This window comes from Salmo salar, unplaced genomic scaffold, assembly GCF_905237065.1.
Source record: "Salmo salar unplaced genomic scaffold, Ssal_v3.1, whole genome shotgun sequence".
NCBI classification, from domain to species: Eukaryota; Metazoa; Chordata; class Actinopteri; order Salmoniformes; family Salmonidae; genus Salmo; species Salmo salar.
The window spans coordinates 16455-39098 of record NW_025550964.1 but is presented as its reverse complement, the minus strand read 5'-3'; the positions used below and the strand labels follow the sequence as shown (position 1 = coordinate 39098).

Here is a 22644-nt window from a genome sequence, read left to right as displayed (position 1 = left end):
TAGGTCTGGGACTACACCACTTTATACTGTCCACAGGTTCATTACATTAGTAGGTCTGGGACTACACCACTTTATACTGTCCACAGGTTCATTACATTAGTAGGTCTGGGACTACACCACTTTATACTGTCCACAGGTTCATTACATTAGTAGGTCTGGGACTACACCACTTTATACTGTCCACAGGTTCATTACATTAGTAGGTCTGGGACTACACCACTTTATACTGTCCACAGGTTCATTACATTAGTAGATCTGGGACTACACCACTTTATACTGTCCACAGGTTCATTACATTAGTAGACTGGGACTACACCACTTTATACTGTCCACAGGTTCATTACATTAGTAGGTCTGGGACTACACCACTTTATACTGTCCACAGGTTCATTACATTAGTAGGTCTGGGACTACACCACTTTATACTGTCCACAGGTTCATTACATTAGTAGACTGGGACTACACCACTTTATACTGTCCACAGGTTCATTACATTAGTAGGTCTGGGACTACACCACTTTATACTGTCCACAGGTTCATTACATTAGTAGGTCTGGGACTACACCACTTTATACTGTCCACAGGTTCATTACATTAGTAGGTCTGGGACTACACCACTTTATACTGTCCACAGGTTCATTACATTAGTAGATCTGGGACTACACCACTTTATACTGTCCACAGGTTCATTACATTAGTAGATCTGGGACTACACCACTTTATACTGTCCACAGGTTCATTACATTAGTAGACTGGGACTACACCACTTTATACTGTCCACAGGTTCATTACATTAGTAGGTCTGGGACTACACCACTTTATACTGTCCACAGGTTCATTACATTAGTAGGTCTGGGACTACACCACTTTATACTGTCCACAGGTTCATTACATTAGTAGGTCTGGGACTACACCACTTTATACTGTCCACAGGTTCATTACATTAGTAGGCTGGGACTACACCACTTTATACTGTCCACAGGTTCATTACATTAGTAGGTCTGGGACTACACCACTTTATACTGTCCACAGGTTCATTACATTAGTAGACTGGGACTACACCACTTTATACTGTCCACAGGTTCATTACATTAGTAGGTCTGGGACTACACCACTTTATACTGTCCACAGGTTCATTACATTAGTAGATCTGGGACTACACCACTTTATACTGTCCACAGGTTCATTACATTAGTAGACTGGGACTACACCACTTTATACTGTCCACAGGTTCATTACATTAGTAGGTCTGGGACTACACCACTTTATACTGTCCACAGGTTCATTACATTAGTAGATCTGGGACTACACCACTTTATACTGTCCACAGGTTCATTACATTAGTAGACTGGGACTACACCACTTTATACTGTCCACAGGTTCATTACATTAGTAGGTCTGGGACTACACCACTTTATACTGTCCACAGGTTCATTACATTAGTAGGTCTGGGACTACACCACTTTATACTGTCCACAGGTTCATTACATTAGTAGGTCTGGGACTACACCACTTTATACTGTCCACAGGTTCATTACATTAGTAGGTCTGGGACTACACCACTTTATACTGTCCACAGGTTCATTACATTAGTAGGTCTGGGACTACACCACTTTATACTGTCCACAGGTTCATTACATTAGTAGACTGGGACTACACCACTTTATACTGTCCACAGGTTCATTACATTAGTAGGTCTGGGACTACACCACTTTATACTGTCCACAGGTTCATTACATTAGTAGGTCTGGGACTACACCACTTTATACTGTCCACAGGTTCATTACATTAGTAGGTCTGGGACTACACCACTTTATACTGTCCACAGGTTCATTACATTAGTAGGTCTGGGACTACACCACTTTATACTGTCCACAGGTTCATTACATTAGTAGGTCTGGGACTACACCACTTTATACTGTCCACAGGTTCATTACATTAGTAGGTCTGGGACTACACCACTTTATACTGTCCACAGGTTCATTACATTAGTAGATCTGGGACTACACCACTTTATACTGTCCACAGGTTCATTACATTAGTAGGTCTGGGACTACACCACTTTATACTGTCCACAGGTTCATTACATTAGTAGGTCTGGGACTACACCACTTTATACTGTCCACAGGTTCATTACATTAGTAGGTCTGGGACTACACCACTTTATACTGTCCACAGGTTCATTACATTAGTAGGTCTGGGACTACACCACTTTATACTGTCCACAGGTTCATTACATTAGTAGGTCTGGGACTACACCACTTTATACTGTCCACAGGTTCATTACATTAGTAGATCTGGGACTACACCACTTTATACTGTCCACAGGTTCATTACATTAGTAGACTGGGACTACACCACTTTATACTGTCCACAGGTTCATTACATTAGTAGGTCTGGGACTACACCACTTTATACTGTCCACAGGTTCATTACATTAGTAGGTCTGGGACTACACCACTTTATACTGTCCACAGGTTCATTACATTAGTAGATCTGGGACTACACCACTTTATACTGTCCACAGGTTCATTACATTAGTAGGTCTGGGACTACACCACTTTATACTGTCCACAGGTTCATTACATTAGTAGGTCTGGGACTACACCACTTTATACTGTCCACAGGTTCATTACATTAGTAGGTCTGGGACTACACCACTTTATACTGTCCACAGGTTCATTACATTAGTAGATCTGGGACTACACCACTTTATACTGTCCACAGGTTCATTACATTAGTAGGTCTGGGACTACACCACTTTATACTGTCCACAGGTTCATTACATTAGTAGGTCTGGGACTACACCACTTTATACTGTCCACAGGTTCATTACATTAGTAGGTCTGGGACTACACCACTTTATACTGTCCACAGGTTCATTACATTAGTAGGTCTGGGACTACACCACTTTATACTGTCCACAGGTTCATTACATTAGTAGGTCTGGGACTACACCACTTTATACTGTCCACAGGTTCATTACATTAGTAGGTCTGGGACTACACCACTTTATACTGTCCACAGGTTCATTACATTAGTAGGTCTGGGACTACACCACTTTATACTGTCCACAGGTTCATTACATTAGTAGGTCTGGGACTACACCACTTTATACTGTCCACAGGTTCATTACATTAGTAGATCTGGGACTACACCACTTTATACTGTCCACAGGTTCATTACATTAGTAGGTCTGGGACTACACCACTTTATACTGTCCACAGGTTCATTACATTAGTAGGTCTGGGACTACACCACTTTATACTGTCCACAGGTTCATTACATTAGTAGGTCTGGGACTACACCACTTTATACTGTCCACAGGTTCATTACATTAGTAGACTGGGACTACACCACTTTATACTGTCCACAGGTTCATTACATTAGTAGGTCTGGGACTACACCACTTTATACTGTCCACAGGTTCATTACATTAGTAGGTCTGGGACTACACCACTTTATACTGTCCACAGGTTCATTACATTAGTAGGTCTGGGACTACACCACTTTATACTGTCCACAGGTTCATTACATTAGTAGGTCTGGGACTACACCACTTTATACTGTCCACAGGTTCATTACATTAGTAGGTCTGGGACTACACCACTTTATACTGTCCACAGGTTCATTACATTAGTAGGTCTGGGACTACACCACTTTATACTGTCCACAGCTTCATTACATTAGTAGGTCTGGGACTACACCACTTTATACTGTCAACAGGTTCATTACATTAGTAGGTCTGGGACTACACCACTTTATACTGTCCACAGGTTCATTACATTAGTAGGTCTGGGACTACACCACTTTATACTGTCCACAGGTTCATTACATTAGTAGGTCTGGGACTACACCACTTTATACTGTCCACAGGTTCATTACATTAGTAGATCTGGGACTACACCACTTTATACTGTCCACAGGTTCATTACATTAGTAGGTCTGGGACTACACCACTTTATACTGTCCACAGGTTCATTACATTAGTAGGTCTGGGACTACACCACTTTATACTGTCCACAGGTTCATTACATTAGTAGGTCTGGGACTACACCACTTTATACTGTCCACAGGTTCATTACATTAGTAGGTCTGGGACTACACCACTTTATACTGTCCACAGGTTCATTACATTAGTAGGTCTGGGACTACACCACTTTATACTGTCCACAGGTTCATTACATTAGTAGGTCTGGGACTACACCACTTTATACTGTCCACAGGTTCATTACATTAGTAGGTCTGGGACTACACCACTTTATACTGTCCACAGGTTCATTACATTAGTAGGTCTGGGACTACACCACTTTATACTGTCCACAGGTTCATTACATTAGTAGGTCTGGGACTACACCACTTTATACTGTCCACAGGTTCATTACATTAGTAGGTCTGGGACTACACCACTTTATACTGTCCACAGGTTCATTACATTAGTAGGTCTGGGACTACACCACTTTATACTGTCCACAGGTTCATTACATTAGTAGGTCTGGGACTACACCACTTTATACTGTCCACAGGTTCATTACATTAGTAGGTCTGGGACTACACCACTTTATACTGTCCACAGGTTCATTACATTAGTAGGTCTGGGACTACACCACTTTATACTGTCCACAGGTTCATTACATTAGTAGGTCTGGGACTACACCACTTTATACTGTCCACAGGTTCATTATATTAGTAGGTCTGGGACTACACCACTTTATACTGTCCACAGGTTCATTACATTAGTAGGCTGGGACTACACCACTTTATACTGTCCACAGGTTCATTACATTAGTAGGTCTGGGACTACACCACTTTATACTGTCCACAGGTTCATTACATTAGTAGATCTGGGACTACACCACTTTATACTGTCCACAGGTTCATTACATTAGTAGGTCTGGGACTACACCACTTTATACTGTCCACAGGTTCATTACATTAGTAGGTCTGGGACTACACCACTTTATACTGTCCACAGGTTCATTACATTAGTAGGTCTGGGACTACACCACTTTATACTGTCCACAGGTTCATTACATTAGTAGGTCTGGGACTACACCACTTTATACTGTCCACAGGTTCATTACATTAGTAGGTCTGGGACTACACCACTTTATACTGTCCACAGGTTCATTACATTAGTAGGTCTGGGACTACACCACTTTATACTGTCCACAGGTTCATTACATTAGTAGGTCTGGGACTACACCACTTTATACTGTCCACAGGTTCATTACATTAGTAGGTCTGGGACTACACCACTTTATACTGTCCACAGGTTCATTACATTAGTAGGTCTGGGACTACACCACTTTATACTGTCCACAGGTTCATTACATTAGTAGACTGGGACTACACCACTTTATACTGTCCACAGGTTCATTACATTAGTAGACTGGGACTACACCACTTTATACTGTCCACAGGTTCATTACATTAGTAGACTGGGACTACACCACTTTATACTGTCCACAGGTTCATTACATTAGTAGGTCTGGGACTACACCACTTTATACTGTCCACAGGTTCATTACATTAGTAGGTCTGGGACTACACCACTTTATACTGTCCACAGGTTCATTACATTAGTAGGTCTGGGACTACACCACTTTATACTGTCCACAGGTTCATTACATTAGTAGGTCTGGGACTACACCACTTTATACTGTCCACAGGTTCATTACATTAGTAGATCTGGGACTACACCACTTTATACTGTCCACAGGTTCATTACATTAGTAGGCTGGGACTACACCACTTTATACTGTCCACAGGTTCATTACATTAGTAGGTCTGGGACTACACCACTTTATACTGTCCACAGGTTCATTACATTAGTAGGTCTGGGACTACACCACTTTATACTGTCCACAGGTTCATTACATTAGTAGGTCTGGGACTACACCACTTTATACTGTCCACAGGTTCATTACATTAGTAGGTCTGGGACTACACCACTTTATACTGTCCACAGGTTCATTACATTAGTAGGTCTGGGACTACACCACTTTATACTGTCCACAGGTTCATTACATTAGTAGGTCTGGGACTACACCACTTTATACTGTCCACAGGTTCATTACATTAGTAGACTGGGACTACACCACTTTATACTGTCCACAGGTTCATTACATTAGTAGGTCTGGGACTACACCACTTTATACTGTCCACAGGTTCATTACATTAGTAGGTCTGGGACTACACCACTTTATACTGTCCACAGGTTCATTACATTAGTAGGTCTGGGACTACACCACTTTATACTGTCCACAGGTTCATTACATTAGTAGGTCTGGGACTACACCACTTTATACTGTCCACAGGTTCATTACATTAGTAGACTGGGACTACACCACTTTATACTGTCAACAGGTTCATTACATTAGTAGACTGGGACTACACCACTTTATACTGTCCACAGGTTCATTACATTAGTAGGTCTGGGACTACACCACTTTATACTGTCCACAGGTTCATTACATTAGTAGGTCTGGGACTACACCACTTTATACTGTCCACAGGTTCATTACATTAGTAGGTCTGGGACTACACCACTTTATACTGTCCACAGGTTCATTACATTAGTAGGTCTGGGACTACACCACTTTATACTGTCCACAGGTTCATTACATTAGTAGGTCTGGGACTACACCACTTTATACTGTCAACAGGTTCATTACATTAGTAGATCTGGGACTACACCACTTTATACTGTCCACAGGTTCATTACATTAGTAGATCTGGGACTACACCACTTTATACTGTCCACAGGTTCATTACATTAGTAGGTCTGGGACTACACCACTTTATACTGTCCACAGGTTCATTACATTAGTAGGTCTGGGACTACACCACTTTATACTGTCCACAGGTTCATTACATTAGTAGGTCTGGGACTACACCACTTTATACTGTCCACAGGTTCATTACATTAGTAGGTCTGGGACTACACCACTTTATACTGTCCACAGGTTCATTACATTAGTAGGTCTGGGACTACACCACTTTATACTGTCCACAGGTTCATTACATTAGTAGGTCTGGGACTACACCACTTTATACTGTCCACAGGTTCATTACATTAGTAGGTCTGGGACTACACCACTTTATACTGTCCACAGGTTCATTACATTAGTAGGTCTGGGACTACACCACTTTATACTGTCCACAGGTTCATTACATTAGTAGACTGGGACTACACCACTTTATACTGTCCACAGGTTCATTACATTAGTAGGTCTGGGACTACACCACTTTATACTGTCCACAGGTTCATTACATTAGTAGGTCTGGGACTACACCACTTTATACTGTCCACAGGTTCATTACATTAGTAGGTCTGGGACTACACCACTTTATACTGTCCACAGGTTCATTACATTAGTAGGTCTGGGACTACACCACTTTATACTGTCCACAGGTTCATTACATTAGTAGGTCTGGGACTACACCACTTTATACTGTCCACAGGTTCATTACATTAGTAGATCTGGGACTACACCACTTTATACTGTCCACAGGTTCATTACATTAGTAGGTCTGGGACTACACCACTTTATACTGTCCACAGGTTCATTACATTAGTAGGTCTGGGACTACACCACTTTATACTGTCCACAGGTTCATTACATTAGTAGACTGGGACTACACCACTTTATACTGTCCACAGGTTCATTACATTAGTAGGTCTGGGACTACACCACTTTATACTGTCCACAGGTTCATTACATTAGTAGGTCTGGGACTACACCACTTTATACTGTCCACAGGTTCATTACATTAGTAGACTGGGACTACACCACTTTATACTGTCCACAGGTTCATTACATTAGTAGGTCTGGGACTACACCACTTTATACTGTCCACAGGTTCATTACATTAGTAGACTGGGACTACACCACTTTATACTGTCCACAGGTTCATTACATTAGTAGGACTGGGACTACACCACTTTATACTGTCCACAGGTTCATTACATTAGTAGGTCTGGGACTACACCACTTTATACTGTCCACAGGTTCATTACATTAGTAGGTCTGGGACTACACCACTTTATACTGTCCACAGGTTCATTACATTAGTAGACTGGGACTACACCACTTTATACTGTCCACAGGTTCATTACATTAGTAGACTGGGACTACACCACTTTATACTGTCCACAGGTTCATTACATTAGTAGGTCTGGGACTACACCACTTTATACTGTCCACAGGTTCATTACATTAGTAGGTCTGGGACTACACCACTTTATACTGTCAACAGGTTCATTACATTAGTAGGTCTGGGACTACACCACTTTATACTGTCCACAGGTTCATTACATTAGTAGACTGGGACTACACCACTTTATACTGTCCACAGGTTCATTAAATTAGTAGGTCTGGGACTACACCACTTTATACTGTCCACAGGTTCATTACATTAGTAGGTCTGGGACTACACCACTTTAAACTGTCCACAGGTTCATTACATTAGTAGGTCTGGGACTACACCACTTTATACTGTCCACAGGTTCATTACATTAGTAGGTCTGGGACTACACCACTTTATACTGTCCACAGGTTCATTACATTAGTAGACTGGGACTACACCACTTTATACTGTCCACAGGTTCATTACATTAGTAGGTCTGGGACTACACCACTTTATACTGTCCACAGGTTCATTACATTAGTAGACTGGGACTACACCACTTTATACTGTCCACAGGTTCATTACATTAGTAGGTCTGGGACTACACCACTTTATACTGTCCACAGGTTCATTACATTAGTAGACTGGGACTACACCACTTTATACTGTCCACAGGTTCATTACATTAGTAGGTCTGGGACTACACCACTTTATACTGTCCACAGGTTCATTACATTAGTAGACTGGGACTACACCACTTTATACTGTCCACAGGTTCATTACATTAGTAGGTCTGGGACTACACCACTTTATACTGTACACACGTTCATTACATTAGTAGGTCTGGGACTACCCCACTTTATACAGTCCACAGGTTCATTACATTAGTAGGTCTGGGACTACACCACTTTATACTGTCCACAGGTTCATTACATTAGTAGGTCTGGGACTACACCACTTTATACTGTCAACAGGTTCATTACATTAGTAGACTGGGACTACACCACTTTATACTGTCCACAGGTTCATTACATTAGTAGGTCTGGGAATACACCACTTTATACTGTCCACAGGTTCATTACATTAGTAGGTCTGGGACTACACCACTTTATACTGTCAACAGGTTCATTACATTAGTAGGTCTGGGACTACACCACTTTATACTGTCAACAGGTTCATTACATTAGTAGACTGGGACTACACCACTTTATACTGTCCACAGGTTCATTACATTAGTAGACTGGGACTACACCACTTTATACTGTCCACAGGTTCATTACATTAGTAGGTCTGGGACTACACCACTTTATACTGTCCACAGGTTCATTACATTAGTAGGTCTGGGACTACACCACTTTATACTGTCCACAGGTTCATTACATTAGTAGACTGGGACTACACCACTTTATACTGTCCACAGGTTCATTACATTAGTAGACTGGGACTACACCACTTTATACTGTCAACAGGTTCATTACATTAGTAGACTGGGACTACACCACTTTATACTGTCCACAGGTTCATTACATTAGTAGGTCTGGGACTACACCACTTTATACTGTCCACAGGTTCATTACATTAGTAGGTCTGGGACTACACCACTTTATACTGTCAACAGGTTCATTACATTAGTAGACTGGGACTACACCACTTTATACTGTCCACAGGTTCATTACATTAGTAGACTGGGACTACACCACTTTATACTGTCAACAGGTTCATTACATTAGTAGGTCTGGGACTACACCACTTTATACTGTCCACAGGTTCATTACATTAGTAGACTGGGACTACACCACTTTATACTGTCCACAGGTTCATTACATTAGTAGGTCTGGGACTACACCACTTTATACTGTCCACAGGTTCATTACATTAGTAGACTGGGACTACACCACTTTATACTGTCCACAGGTTCATTACATTAGTAGGTCTGGGACTACACCACTTTATACTGTCCACAGGTTCATTACATTAGTAGGTCTGGGACTACACCACTTTATACTGTCCACAGGTTCATTACATTAGTAGGTCTGGGACTACACCACTTTATACTGTCAACAGGTTCATTACATTAGTAGACTGGGACTACACCACTTTATACTGTCCACAGGTTCATTACATTAGTAGACTGGGACTACACCACTTTATACTGTCCACAGGTTCATTACATTAGTAGGTCTGGGACTACACCACTTTATACTGTCAACAGGTTCATTACATTAGTAGGTCTGGGACTACACCACTTTATACTGTCCACAGGTTCATTACATTAGTAGACTGGGACTACACCACTTTATACTGTCCAGAGGTTCATTACATTAGTAGGTCTGGGACTACACCACTTTATACTGTCCACAGGTTCATTACATTAGTAGGTCTGGGACTACACCACTTTATACTGTCCACAGGTTCATTACATTAGTAGGTCTGGGACTACACCACTTTATACTGTCAACAGGTTCATTACATTAGTAGGTCTGGGACTACACCACTTTATACTGTCCACAGGTTCATTACATTAGTAGGTCTGGGACTACACCACTTTATACTGTCCACAGGTTCATTACATTAGTAGACTGGGACTACACCACTTTATACTGTCCACAGGTTCATTACATTAGTAGGTCTGGGACTACACCACTTTATACTGTCAACAGGTTCATTACATTAGTAGGTCTGGGACTACACCACTTTATACTGTCCACAGGTTCATTACATTAGTAGGTCTGGGACTACACCACTTTATACTGTCCACAGGTTCATTACATTAGTAGACTGGGACTACACCACTTTATACTGTCCACAGGTTCATTACATTAGTAGACTGGGACTACACCACTTTATACTGTCCACAGGTTCATTACATTAGTAGGTCTGGGACTACACCACTTTATACTGTCCACAGGTTCATTACATTAGTAGGTCTGGGACTACACCACTTTATACTGTCCACAGGTTCATTACATTAGTAGGTCTGGGACTACACCACTTTATACTGTCCACAGGTTCATTACATTAGTAGACTGGGACTACACCACTTTATACTGTCCACAGGTTCATTACATTAGTAGACTGGGACTACACCACTTTATACTGTCCACAGGTTCATTACATTAGTAGGTCTGGGACTACACCACTTTATACTGTCCACAGGTTCATTACATTAGTAGGTCTGGGACTACACCACTTTATACTGTCCACAGGTTCATTACATTAGTAGGTCTGGGACTACACCACTTTATACTGTCCACAGGTTCATTACATTAGTAGGTCTGGGACTACACCACTTTATACTGTCCACAGGTTCATTACATTAGTAGGTCTGGGACTACACCACTTTATACTGTCAACAGGTTCATTACATTAGTAGACTGGGACTACACCACTTTATACTGTCCACAGGTTCATTACATTAGTAGGTCTGGGACTACACCACTTTATACTGTCCACAGGTTCATTACATTAGTAGGTCTGGGACTACACCACTTTATACTGTCCACAGGTTCATTACATTAGTAGACTGGGACTACACCACTTTATACTGTCAACAGGTTCATTACATTAGTAGGTCTGGGACTACACTACTTTATACTGTCCACAGGTTCATTACATTAGTAGGTCTGGGACTACACCACTTTATACTGTCCACAGGTTCATTACATTAGTAGGTCTGGGACTACACCACTTTATACTGTCAACAGGTTCATTACATTAGTAGACTGGGACTACACCACTTTATACTGTCCACAGGTTCATTACATTAGTAGACTGGGACTACACCACTTTATACTGTCCACAGGTTCATTACATTAGTAGGTCTGGGACTACACCACTTTATACTGTCAACAGGTTCATTACATTAGTAGGTCTGGGACTACACCACTTTATACTGTCCACAGGTTCATTACATTAGTAGACTGGGACTACACCACTTTATACTGTCCAGAGGTTCATTACATTAGTAGGTCTGGGACTACACCACTTTATACTGTCCACAGGTTCATTACATTAGTAGGTCTGGGACTACACCACTTTATACTGTCCACAGGTTCATTACATTAGTAGGTCTGGGACTACACCACTTTATACTGTCAACAGGTTCATTACATTAGTAGGTCTGGGACTACACCACTTTATACTGTCCACAGGTTCATTACATTAGTAGGTCTGGGACTACACCACTTTATACTGTCCACAGGTTCATTACATTAGTAGACTGGGACTACACCACTTTATACTGTCCACAGGTTCATTACATTAGTAGGTCTGGGACTACACCACTTTATACTGTCAACAGGTTCATTACATTAGTAGGTCTGGGACTACACCACTTTATACTGTCCACAGGTTCATTACATTAGTAGGTCTGGGACTACACCACTTTATACTGTCCACAGGTTCATTACATTAGTAGACTGGGACTACACCACTTTATACTGTCCACAGGTTCATTACATTAGTAGACTGGGACTACACCACTTTATACTGTCCACAGGTTCATTACATTAGTAGGTCTGGGACTACACCACTTTATACTGTCCACAGGTTCATTACATTAGTAGGTCTGGGACTACACCACTTTATACTGTCCACAGGTTCATTACATTAGTAGGTCTGGGACTACACCACTTTATACTGTCCACAGGTTCATTACATTAGTAGACTGGGACTACACCACTTTATACTGTCCACAGGTTCATTACATTAGTAGACTGGGACTACACCACTTTATACTGTCCACAGGTTCATTACATTAGTAGACTGGGACTACACCACTTTATACTGTCCACAGGTTCATTACATTAGTAGGTCTGGGACTACACCACTTTATACTGTCCACAGGTTCATTACATTAGTAGACTGGGACTACACCACTTTATACTGTCAACAGGTTCATTACATTAGTAGGTCTGGGACTACACCACTTTATACTGTCCACAGGTTCATTACATTAGTAGGTCTGGGACTACACCACTTTATACTGTCCACAGGTTCATTACATTAGTAGGTCTGGGACTACACCACTTTATACTGTCCACAGGTTCATTACATTAGTAGGTCTGGGACTACACCACTTTATACTGTCAACAGGTTCATTACATTAGTAGACTGGGACTACACCACTTTATACTGTCCACAGGTTCATTACATTAGTAGGTCTGGGACTACACCACTTTATACTGTCCACAGGTTCATTACATTAGTAGGTCTGGGACTACACCACTTTATACTGTCCACAGGCTCATTACATTAGTAGGTCTGGGACTACACCACTTTATACTGTCCACAGGTTCATTACATTAGTAGGTCTGGGACTACACCACTTTATACTGTCCACAGGTTCATTACATTAGTAGGTCTGGGACTACACCACTTTATACTGTCCACAGGTTCATTACATTAGTAGGTCTGGGACTACACCACTTTATACTGTCAACCCTGAACTACTTTACCCACAGTCCTCTCTGTTCTACCCTAAACTACTTTACCCACAGTCCTCTCTGGTCTACCCTGAACTACTTTACCCACAGTCCTCTCTGGTCTTCCTTAAACTACTTTACCCACAGTCCTCTCTGGTCTGCCCTGAACTACTTTACCCACAGTCCTCTCTGGTCTTCCTTAAACTACTTTACCCACAGTCCTCTCTGGTCTACCCTGAACTACATTACCCACAGTCCTCTCTGGTCTACCCTGAACTACTTTACCCACAGTCCTCTCTGGTCCACCCTGAACTACATTACCCAGAGTCCTCCTCTGTGTCTGTTCTCTGATAGGCTGGTCGAGGCAGTGTGAGAGCCAGTGGAAACTTCAACGCCAACCAAGATGCAGAGACGCTCTACAAGGCCATGAAGGGACTGGGTCAGTGGTGGGTGTGGTCTGAATATTATGCAGACGGAGTGAGTAACCATGGCACCAAAGATTTGACTATGGTGTTTGTTGTTGCCATAGGAACCGATGAGGATTCCATCATGAAGTTGTTGACGTCTCGTAGCAACAGCCAGAGACAGCAGATCAAAGCTGCATACAAGACCCTGCATGGCAAGGTCAGAACACAACCACAATACAACCACAACCACAATACAACAACAACACAACCACAACACAACCACAATACAACCACAACCACAATACAATACAACCACAATACAACCACAATACAACCACAACCACAATACAACCACAATACAACCACAATACAACCACAATACAACCACAATACAACCACAACCACAATACAACCACAATACAACCACAACCACAATACAACCACACTACAACCACAATACAACCACAATACAACAACAATACAACCACAACAACAATACAACCACAATACAACCACAATACAACCACAATACAACAACAATACAACCACAACCACAATACAACCACAATACAACCACACTACAACCACAATACAACCACAATACAACCACACTACAACCACACTACAACCACACTACAACCACACCACAACCACAATACAACCACAATACAACCACAATACAACCACAACCACAATACAACCACAATACAACCACACTACAACCACAATACAACCACAATACAACCACAATACAACCACAACACAACCACAACACAACCACAATACAACCACAACCACACTACAACCACAATACAACAACAATACAACCACAATACAACCACAACACAACCACAACACAACCACAACACAACCACAACACAACCACAATACAACCACAACCACAATACAACCACATCACAACATAACTAGGGATATTATTCCAACATCCAAACAGACCATAGTATTCTATAACCAGTGTAACAGCTCACATAATATAATGTAAAGTATAGAGTAAGGTGTCTGTAATATAATAAACATGGAGAAACTGGTGGAGGGAGAGCCAAGATGGAGGACTGGTGGATTCAACACCCTGGTGGAGGGAGAGCCAAGATGGAGGACTGGTGGATTCAACACCCTGGTGGAGGGAGAGCCAAGATGGAGGACTGGTGGATTCAACACACTGGTGGAGGGAGAGCCAAGATGGAGGACTGGTGGATTCAACACCCTGGTGGAGGGAGAGCCAAGATGGAGGACTGGTGGATTCAACACACTGGTGGAGGGAGAGCCAAGATGGAGGACTGGTGGATTCAACACCCTGGTGGAGGGAGAGCCAAGATGGAGGACTGGTGGATTCAACACCCTGGTGGAGGGAGAGCCAAGATGGAGGACTGGTGGATTCAACACCCTGGTGGAGGGAGAGCCAAGATGGAGGACTGGTGGATTGAACACACTGGTGGAGGGAGAGCCAAGATGGAGGACTGGTGGATTCAACACCCTGGTGGAGGGAGAGCCAAGATGGAGGACTGGTGGACATTCATCATTGCTACAGTTGTAAATGTGGATTCATTATTATTATTATTGTCTCCTTCACTTGTCTGTTTTGGACCTGTTGGAGCTTAGAGCATAAGATTGTCACTGTTCCCTGTAATTACATCTGTGATCCTGTGCATGTGACTAATAAACTCATCTAATGTAATCTACAACCACAACACAACCCTCTCTCTCTCCTCCCCTCTCTCTCTTCCTCTCTCTCTCTCTCTCTCCTCCCTCTCTCTCTCTCTCTCCCTCTCTCTCTCTCTCTCTCCCTCTCTCTCCTCCCCTCTCTCCCTCTCTCTCTCCCCCCTCTCTCTCTCTCTCTCTCTCTCCTCCCTCTCTCTCTCTCCTCCCCTCTCTCTCTCTCTCCCTCTCTCTCCTCTCCTCCTCTCTCTCCCTCTCTCCTCCCTCCCTCCCTCCCTCCCTCTCTCTCCTCCTCTCTCTCCTCCTTGTCCTCCTCTCTCCAGGACCTGGTAGGTGATCTGCAGGGGGAACTGGGGGGAAAGTTTAAGACTCTGGTGGTGGCTCTGATGACTCCGCCCATCCTCTACGATGCGACAACGCTACGGAACGCCATCAAGGTATTTGACCCAGGACTAGTGATGTCATATCCTGTGAGTGACGGCGTGATGTCATAGTGACTGTGTGCTGATGTCACGGTGTAGGGGGCGGGGACCGATGAGAAGGTGCTGATTGAGATCCTGTCTTCTAGAACGGCCCAGCAGGTTAAGGACATCACTGCTGCCTATCGCCAGGGTAACACACACACACACTGCTGCCTATCGCCAGGGTAACACACACACACACTGCTGCCTATCGCCAGGGTAACACACACACACACACACACACACACACACACACACTGCTGTCTATCGCCAGGGTAACACACACACACACTGCTGGCTATCGCCAGGGTAACACACAGATACACTGCTGTCTATCGCCAGGGTAACACACACTGCTGTCTATCGCCAGGGTAACACACAGACACACACAGATACACTGCTGCCTATCGCCAGGGTAACACACACTGCTGCCTATCGCCAGGGTAACACACACTGCTGCCTATCGCCAGGGTAACACACACTGCTGCCTATCGCCAGGGTAACACACACTGCTGTCTATCGCCAGGGTAACACACACTGCTGTCTATCGCCAGGGTAACACACACTGCTGCCTATCGCCAGGGTAACACACAGACACACTGCTGCCTATCGCCAGGGTAACACACACTGCTGTCTATCGCCAGGGTAACACACACTGCTGTCTATCGCCAGGGTAACACACACTGCTGTCTATCGCCAGGGTAACACACAGACACACTGCTGCCTATCGCCAGGGTAACACACACACAGACTCACACACACACACACAGACTCACTGACTCACTGATTGTGTGTGTGTGTGTGTGTGTGTGTGTGTGTGTGTGTGTGTGTGTGTGTGTGTGTGTGTGTGTGTGTGTGTGTGTGTGTGTGTGTGTGTGTGTGTGTGTGTGTTCCAGAGTTTAATAAGAACCTGGAGGAGGATGTAACAGGCGACACGTCAGGTCACTTCAGGAGACTGCTGGTCATCCTGCTACAGGTGAGGGGTCAGAGGTCACGGAACATAGATCTGGTATATATAGATGTGGGGGACATAGATCTGGTATATATAGATGTGCGGGACATAGATCTGGTATATATAGATGTGGGGGACATAGATCTGGTACATATAGATGTGTGGGACATAGATCTGGTATATATAGATGTGTGGGACATAGATCTGGTATATATAGATGTGGGGGACATAGATCTGGTATAGATGTGGGGGACATAGATCTGGTATCTGTAGATGTGTGGGACATAGATCTGGTATATATAGATCCTGCTACAGGTGAGGGGTCAGAGGGCACGGAACATAGATCTGGTATATATAGATGTGCGGGACATAGATCTGGTATATATAGATGTGTGGGACATAGATCTGGTATATATAGATCCTGCTACAGGTGAGGGGTCAGAGGGCACGGAACATAGATCTGGTATATATAGATGTGTGGGATATAGATCTGGTATATATAGATGTGGGGGACATAGATCTGGTATATATAGATGTGCGGGACATAGATCTGGTATATATAGATGTGTGGGATATAGATCTGGTATATATAGATGTGGGGGACATAGATCTGGTATATATTGATGTGTGGAACATAGATCTGGTATATATAGATGTGTGGGATATAGATCTGGTATATATAGATGTGGGGGACATAGATCTGGTATATATAGATGTGTGGGACATAGATCTGGTATATACAGATGTGAGGGACATAGATCTGGTATATATAGATGTGTGGGATATAGATCTGACAGATATAGATGTGTGGGACATGGATCTGACAGATATAGATGTGTGGGACATAGATCTGACAGATATAGATGTGTGGGACATAGATCTAACAGATATAGATGTGTGGGACATAGATCTGACAGATATAGATGTGTGGGACATAGATCTAACAGATATAGATGTGTGGGACATAGATCTGACAGATGTAGATGTGTGGGACATAGATCTGACAGATGTAGATGTGTGGGACATAGATCTGACAGATGTAGATGTGTAGGACATAGATCTGACAGATATAGATGTGTGGGACATAGATCTGACAGATATAGATGTGTGGGACATAGATCTGACAGATATAGATGTGTGGGACATAGATCTGACAGATATAGATGTGTGGGACATAGATCTGACAGATATAGATGTGTGGGACATAGATCTGACAGATATAGATGTGTAGGACATAGATCTAACAGATATAGATGTGTGGGACATAGATCTAACAGATATAGATGTGTAGGACATAGATCTGACAGATATAGATTTGTGGGACATGAATGTGCTCTCTCTCCTCTCAGGCCAGCAGACAGCAGGGGGTACAGGAGGGGAACATAGAGACTGATGCACAGGTAAGAGAGAGTGAGTGTGTGTGTGTGTGAGAGAGAGAGAGAGAGAGAGAGAGAGTGTGTGACAGAGAGAGTGAGTGTGTGTGACAGAGAGAGTGAGTGTGTGTGTGAGAGAGAGAGTGTGTGAGTGTGTGTGAGAGAGAGAGTGTGTGAGTGTGTGTGAGAGAGAGAGAGTGAGTGTGTGTGAGAGAGAGAGTGAGTGTGTGTGACAGAGAGAGTGAGTGTGTGTGAGAGAGAGTGAGTGTGTGTGAGAGAGAGAGAGAGTGAGTGTGTGTGAGAGAAAGAGAGAGAGAGTGAGTGTGTGTGAGAGAGAGAGTGATTGTGTGTGACAGAGAGAGTGAGTGTGTGTGAGAGAGAGAGAGAGTGAGTGTGTGAGAGAGAGAGAGAGTGAGTGTGTGTGAGAGAAAGAGAGAGAGAGTGAGTGTGTGTGACAGAGAGAGAGTGAGTGTGTGTGACAGAGAGAGTGAGTGTGTGTGACAGAGAGAGAGTGAGTGTGTGTGACAGAGAGAGAGTGAGTGTATGTGAGAGAGTGTGTGTGTGTGAGAGAGAGTGAGTGTGCGAGAGAGAGAGAGAGAGAGAGAGTGAGTGTGTGTGAGAGAGTGAGTGTGTGTGAGAGAGAGAGTGTGTGTGAGAGAGAGAGTGAGTGTGTGAGAGAGAGAGTGTGTGTGTGTGATGGGTATGTATAAAATAACACTCCCCACACAGACACCCCTTGTGTAAGCGTGTGTGTGTTGGTGTGTGAGAGAGTGACAGACGGAGAGACAGGTGTGTTGATAGTGATACCCAGTATTGAATGCTGCCATCTAGTGGTCATACCGAAGGACTGTCATGTACAGAATGATGTGTAATTTCAACAGCTGGTGGTTTACAGAATCAAACTAAATCTCCCCAAATCAAGTCAAATCAAAGTCAAGTCTGTTTCAGTTAAAACCTGTTGAGGACAGACGTTCCGCTAACAGCAGCGTTAGCAACAATGTCTTTAGGTTTCATACTTCCAATAAAAAAAAACCAACTTCAAAAAATCTCAAAATCAGCAAAACTCCAAAAGGTTTCTCAAATCCACTCATGAAGGTTTCTAACCAGTTCAATACAATAGGTTTCTAACCAGTTCAATACAACAGGTTTCTAACCAGTTCAATACAGTAGGTTTCTAACCAGTTCAATACAGTAGGTTTCTAACCAGTTTAATACAGTTCAATACAATAGGTTTACATAGCCACAAAAGTACAAACATCCATTTTCAATTCAAGGTCAGGCGTCACCAAAAGCAGAAACCAGCTAGAATTATGCACTAACTTTTGACGATCTTCATCAGATGACACTCCTAGGACATCATGTTACACAATACATGTATGTTTTGTTCGATAAAGTTCATATTTATATCCAAAAACAGCATTTTACATTGGTGCGTGGTGTTCAGAAAATGTATTCCCACCAAAAACTTCTGTTGAATTTACAAAAATACTCATCATAAACGTTGACAAAATACATAACAATTATTTAAAGAATTATAGATACAGAACTCCTTTATGCAACCGCTGTGTCAGATTTTAAAATAGCTTTACGGAGAAAGCACATTTTTCAATATTCTGAGTACAGAGCTCAGCCATCACGGCGAGCTATACAGACACCCGCCAAGTTCGGGGTCACCTAAACTCAGAATTAGTATTAGAAATATTCTCTTACCTTTGCTGATATTCGTCAGAATGCACTCCCAGGACTGCTACTTCCACAAGAAATGTTGATTTTGTTCGAAATAATCCATATTTATGTCCAAATACCTCCGTTTTGTTTGTGCGTTCAGAGCACTATCCAAAGGGTAACGCGCGAGCGCAATTCGAGACACAAAAAGTCAAAATGTTCCATTACCGTACTTAGAAGCATGTCAAACGCTGTTTAAAATCAATCTTTATGGTATTTTTAACGTAAAAATGCGATAATATTCCAACCGGACAATAGCGTATTCATTCAAGGAGAAAAAGAAGGAACTGCACACTCGCATCACCAAGCCCTTTGTCCCCAGGCAGTCCACTCATTGGCTGAGCTCCTATACTCTGCCCGGTTGCTGGAGATGGATGAAACAACTTTCTGAAGGCTTTCGACAGCCAATGGAAGCCTTAGGAAGTGCAACGTGACCCCACAGACACTGTAGTTTCGATAGGGATTCAAAAGAAGAACTACAATTCTCAGATTTCCCACTTCCTGGTTGGAATTTTTCTCAGGTTTTTGCCTGCCAAATGAGTTCTGTTATACTCACAGACACCATTCAAACAGTTTTAGAAACTTCAGAGTGTTTTCTATCCAAATCTACTAATAATATGCATATTCTAGTTTCTGGGCAAGAGTAGTGACCAGTTTAATTTGGGTACGTTTTTCATCCGGCCGTGAAAATACTGCCCCCTATCCTTAACAGGTTTTAAGCAACAATGTATTTAACCTCCAATGAAAAGACAATGTATTTAACCTCCAATGAAAAGACAATGTTCAGTTCAGTTCCAAAACTCCAGAAATAAAATCCCCAAACCAGTAAACATGGGAAAATGATTCAAGGCTCGATGTTATCAGTTCACTAGGCCTGAGAAACAAGTCCACAAAGTTACATTTAATAATCAACACAATATCCCTTCAGTCTTGGAGAAACTTGTGTGGAGTAGAAAACTGGGTTTTTAAAGGAACAAGGTTTTTTTTTTAGAGACCAAACATTTTGTGATTGTGACCAACAACAGATGTAGAGCTTAATTCAGCATGTCAGTTATTTTACTGTGCGTGTGTGTGTGTGTGTGTGTGTGTGTGTGTGTGTGTGTGTGTGTGTGTGTGTGTGTGTGTGTGTGTGTGTGTGTGTGTGTGTAGACTTTGTTCTCTGCAGGAGAGATGAAGTTTGGGACCGATGAAGAACAGTTCATCACCATCCTGGGGAACAGGAGCGCTGAACACCTGAGGAGAGGTGAGTGTGTGTGAGAGAGATCTGTGTTTTTAACCTCTCTAGGGTAGGTGGGACGAAATCGTCCCGCACTATTCAACAGCCAGTGACACATCAGAGCGCCAAATTTAAAACCACAAAATGTCATAATTCAAAGTTCTCAAACACAGGACTATTTTACACCATTTGAAAGATAAGACTGTCGTTAATCTAACCACACTGTCCGATTTCCAAAAGGCTTTACAGCGAAAGCAAAACATTAGATTATGTTAGGAGAGTACATAGTCAGAAATAACCACACAGCCATTTTTCAAGCTAGCATATAATGTCACATAAACCAAAACCACGGCTAAATGCAGCACTAACCTTTGATGATCTTCATCAGATGACACTCCTAGGACATTATGTTATACAATACATGCATGTTTTGTTCAATCAAGTTCATATTTATATCAAAAACCAGCTTTTTACATTAGCATGTGATGTTCAGAACTAGCATTCCCACCGCAAACTTCCGGTGAATTTACTTAATTACTCACGATTAACGTTCACAAAAAACATAACAATTATTTTAAGAATTATAGATACAGAACTCCTTTGTGCAATCGCGGTGTCAGATTTTAAAATAGCTTTTCGGTGAAAGCACATTTTGCAATATTCTGAGTAGATAGCCCGGCCATCACGGCTAGCTAATTTGACACCCACCAAGTTTGGCACTCACCAAACTCAGATTTACTATAAGAAAAATTGGATTACCTTTGCTGTTCTTCGTCAGAATGCACTCCCAGGACTTCTACTTCAACAACAAATGTTGTTTTAGTTCGAAATAATCCATAGTGATATTGAAATAGCTCCGTTTTGTTCGTGCGTTGAGGTCACTATCCGAAGGGTGACGCGCGGGCGCATTTCGTGACAAAAAATTACAAAATATTCCATTACCGTACTTCGAAGCATGTCAAACGCTGTTTAAAATCAATTTTTATGCTATTTTTCTCGTAAAATAGCGCTAATATTCCAACCGGGCGATGTTGTATTCGTTCAAACATTGAAAGAAAAAAATGGAGTCGTCTTGTGCACGCGCGCTCCAGTGTCATTGTCCTCAGAAGGACCACTCTCCAAAACCCCTGCTGTTTTTCACCCAGAGACTGGAGAGCTCTCATTCCACTTTCTGGCGCCTTCTGAGAGCCAATGGAAGCCTTAGAAAATGTCACGTTACAGCAGAGATGCTGTATTTTTTGATAGAGATGCCCTACAAGGACAACAAATTGTCAGAC

At 42.5% G+C, this 22644-nt stretch overlaps 1 protein-coding gene across 1 annotated transcript in view; it reads left to right on the top strand.

Moving 5' to 3' along the window:
• LOC123741345 (annexin A5) overlaps window positions 1–22644 on the top strand; it is a 47712-nt gene that overhangs the window by 15920 nt on the left and 9148 nt on the right. The window contains exons 3-9 of the mRNA XM_045714225.1: window positions 13911–13995; window positions 14086–14180; window positions 15964–16077; window positions 16162–16252; window positions 16998–17077; window positions 18403–18453; window positions 21301–21394. Coding sequence (XP_045570181.1) covers window positions 13911–13995; window positions 14086–14180; window positions 15964–16077; window positions 16162–16252; window positions 16998–17077; window positions 18403–18453; window positions 21301–21394 — 610 coding nt within the window. The remainder of the gene's footprint in view (window positions 1–13910; window positions 13996–14085; window positions 14181–15963; window positions 16078–16161; window positions 16253–16997; window positions 17078–18402; window positions 18454–21300; window positions 21395–22644) is intronic.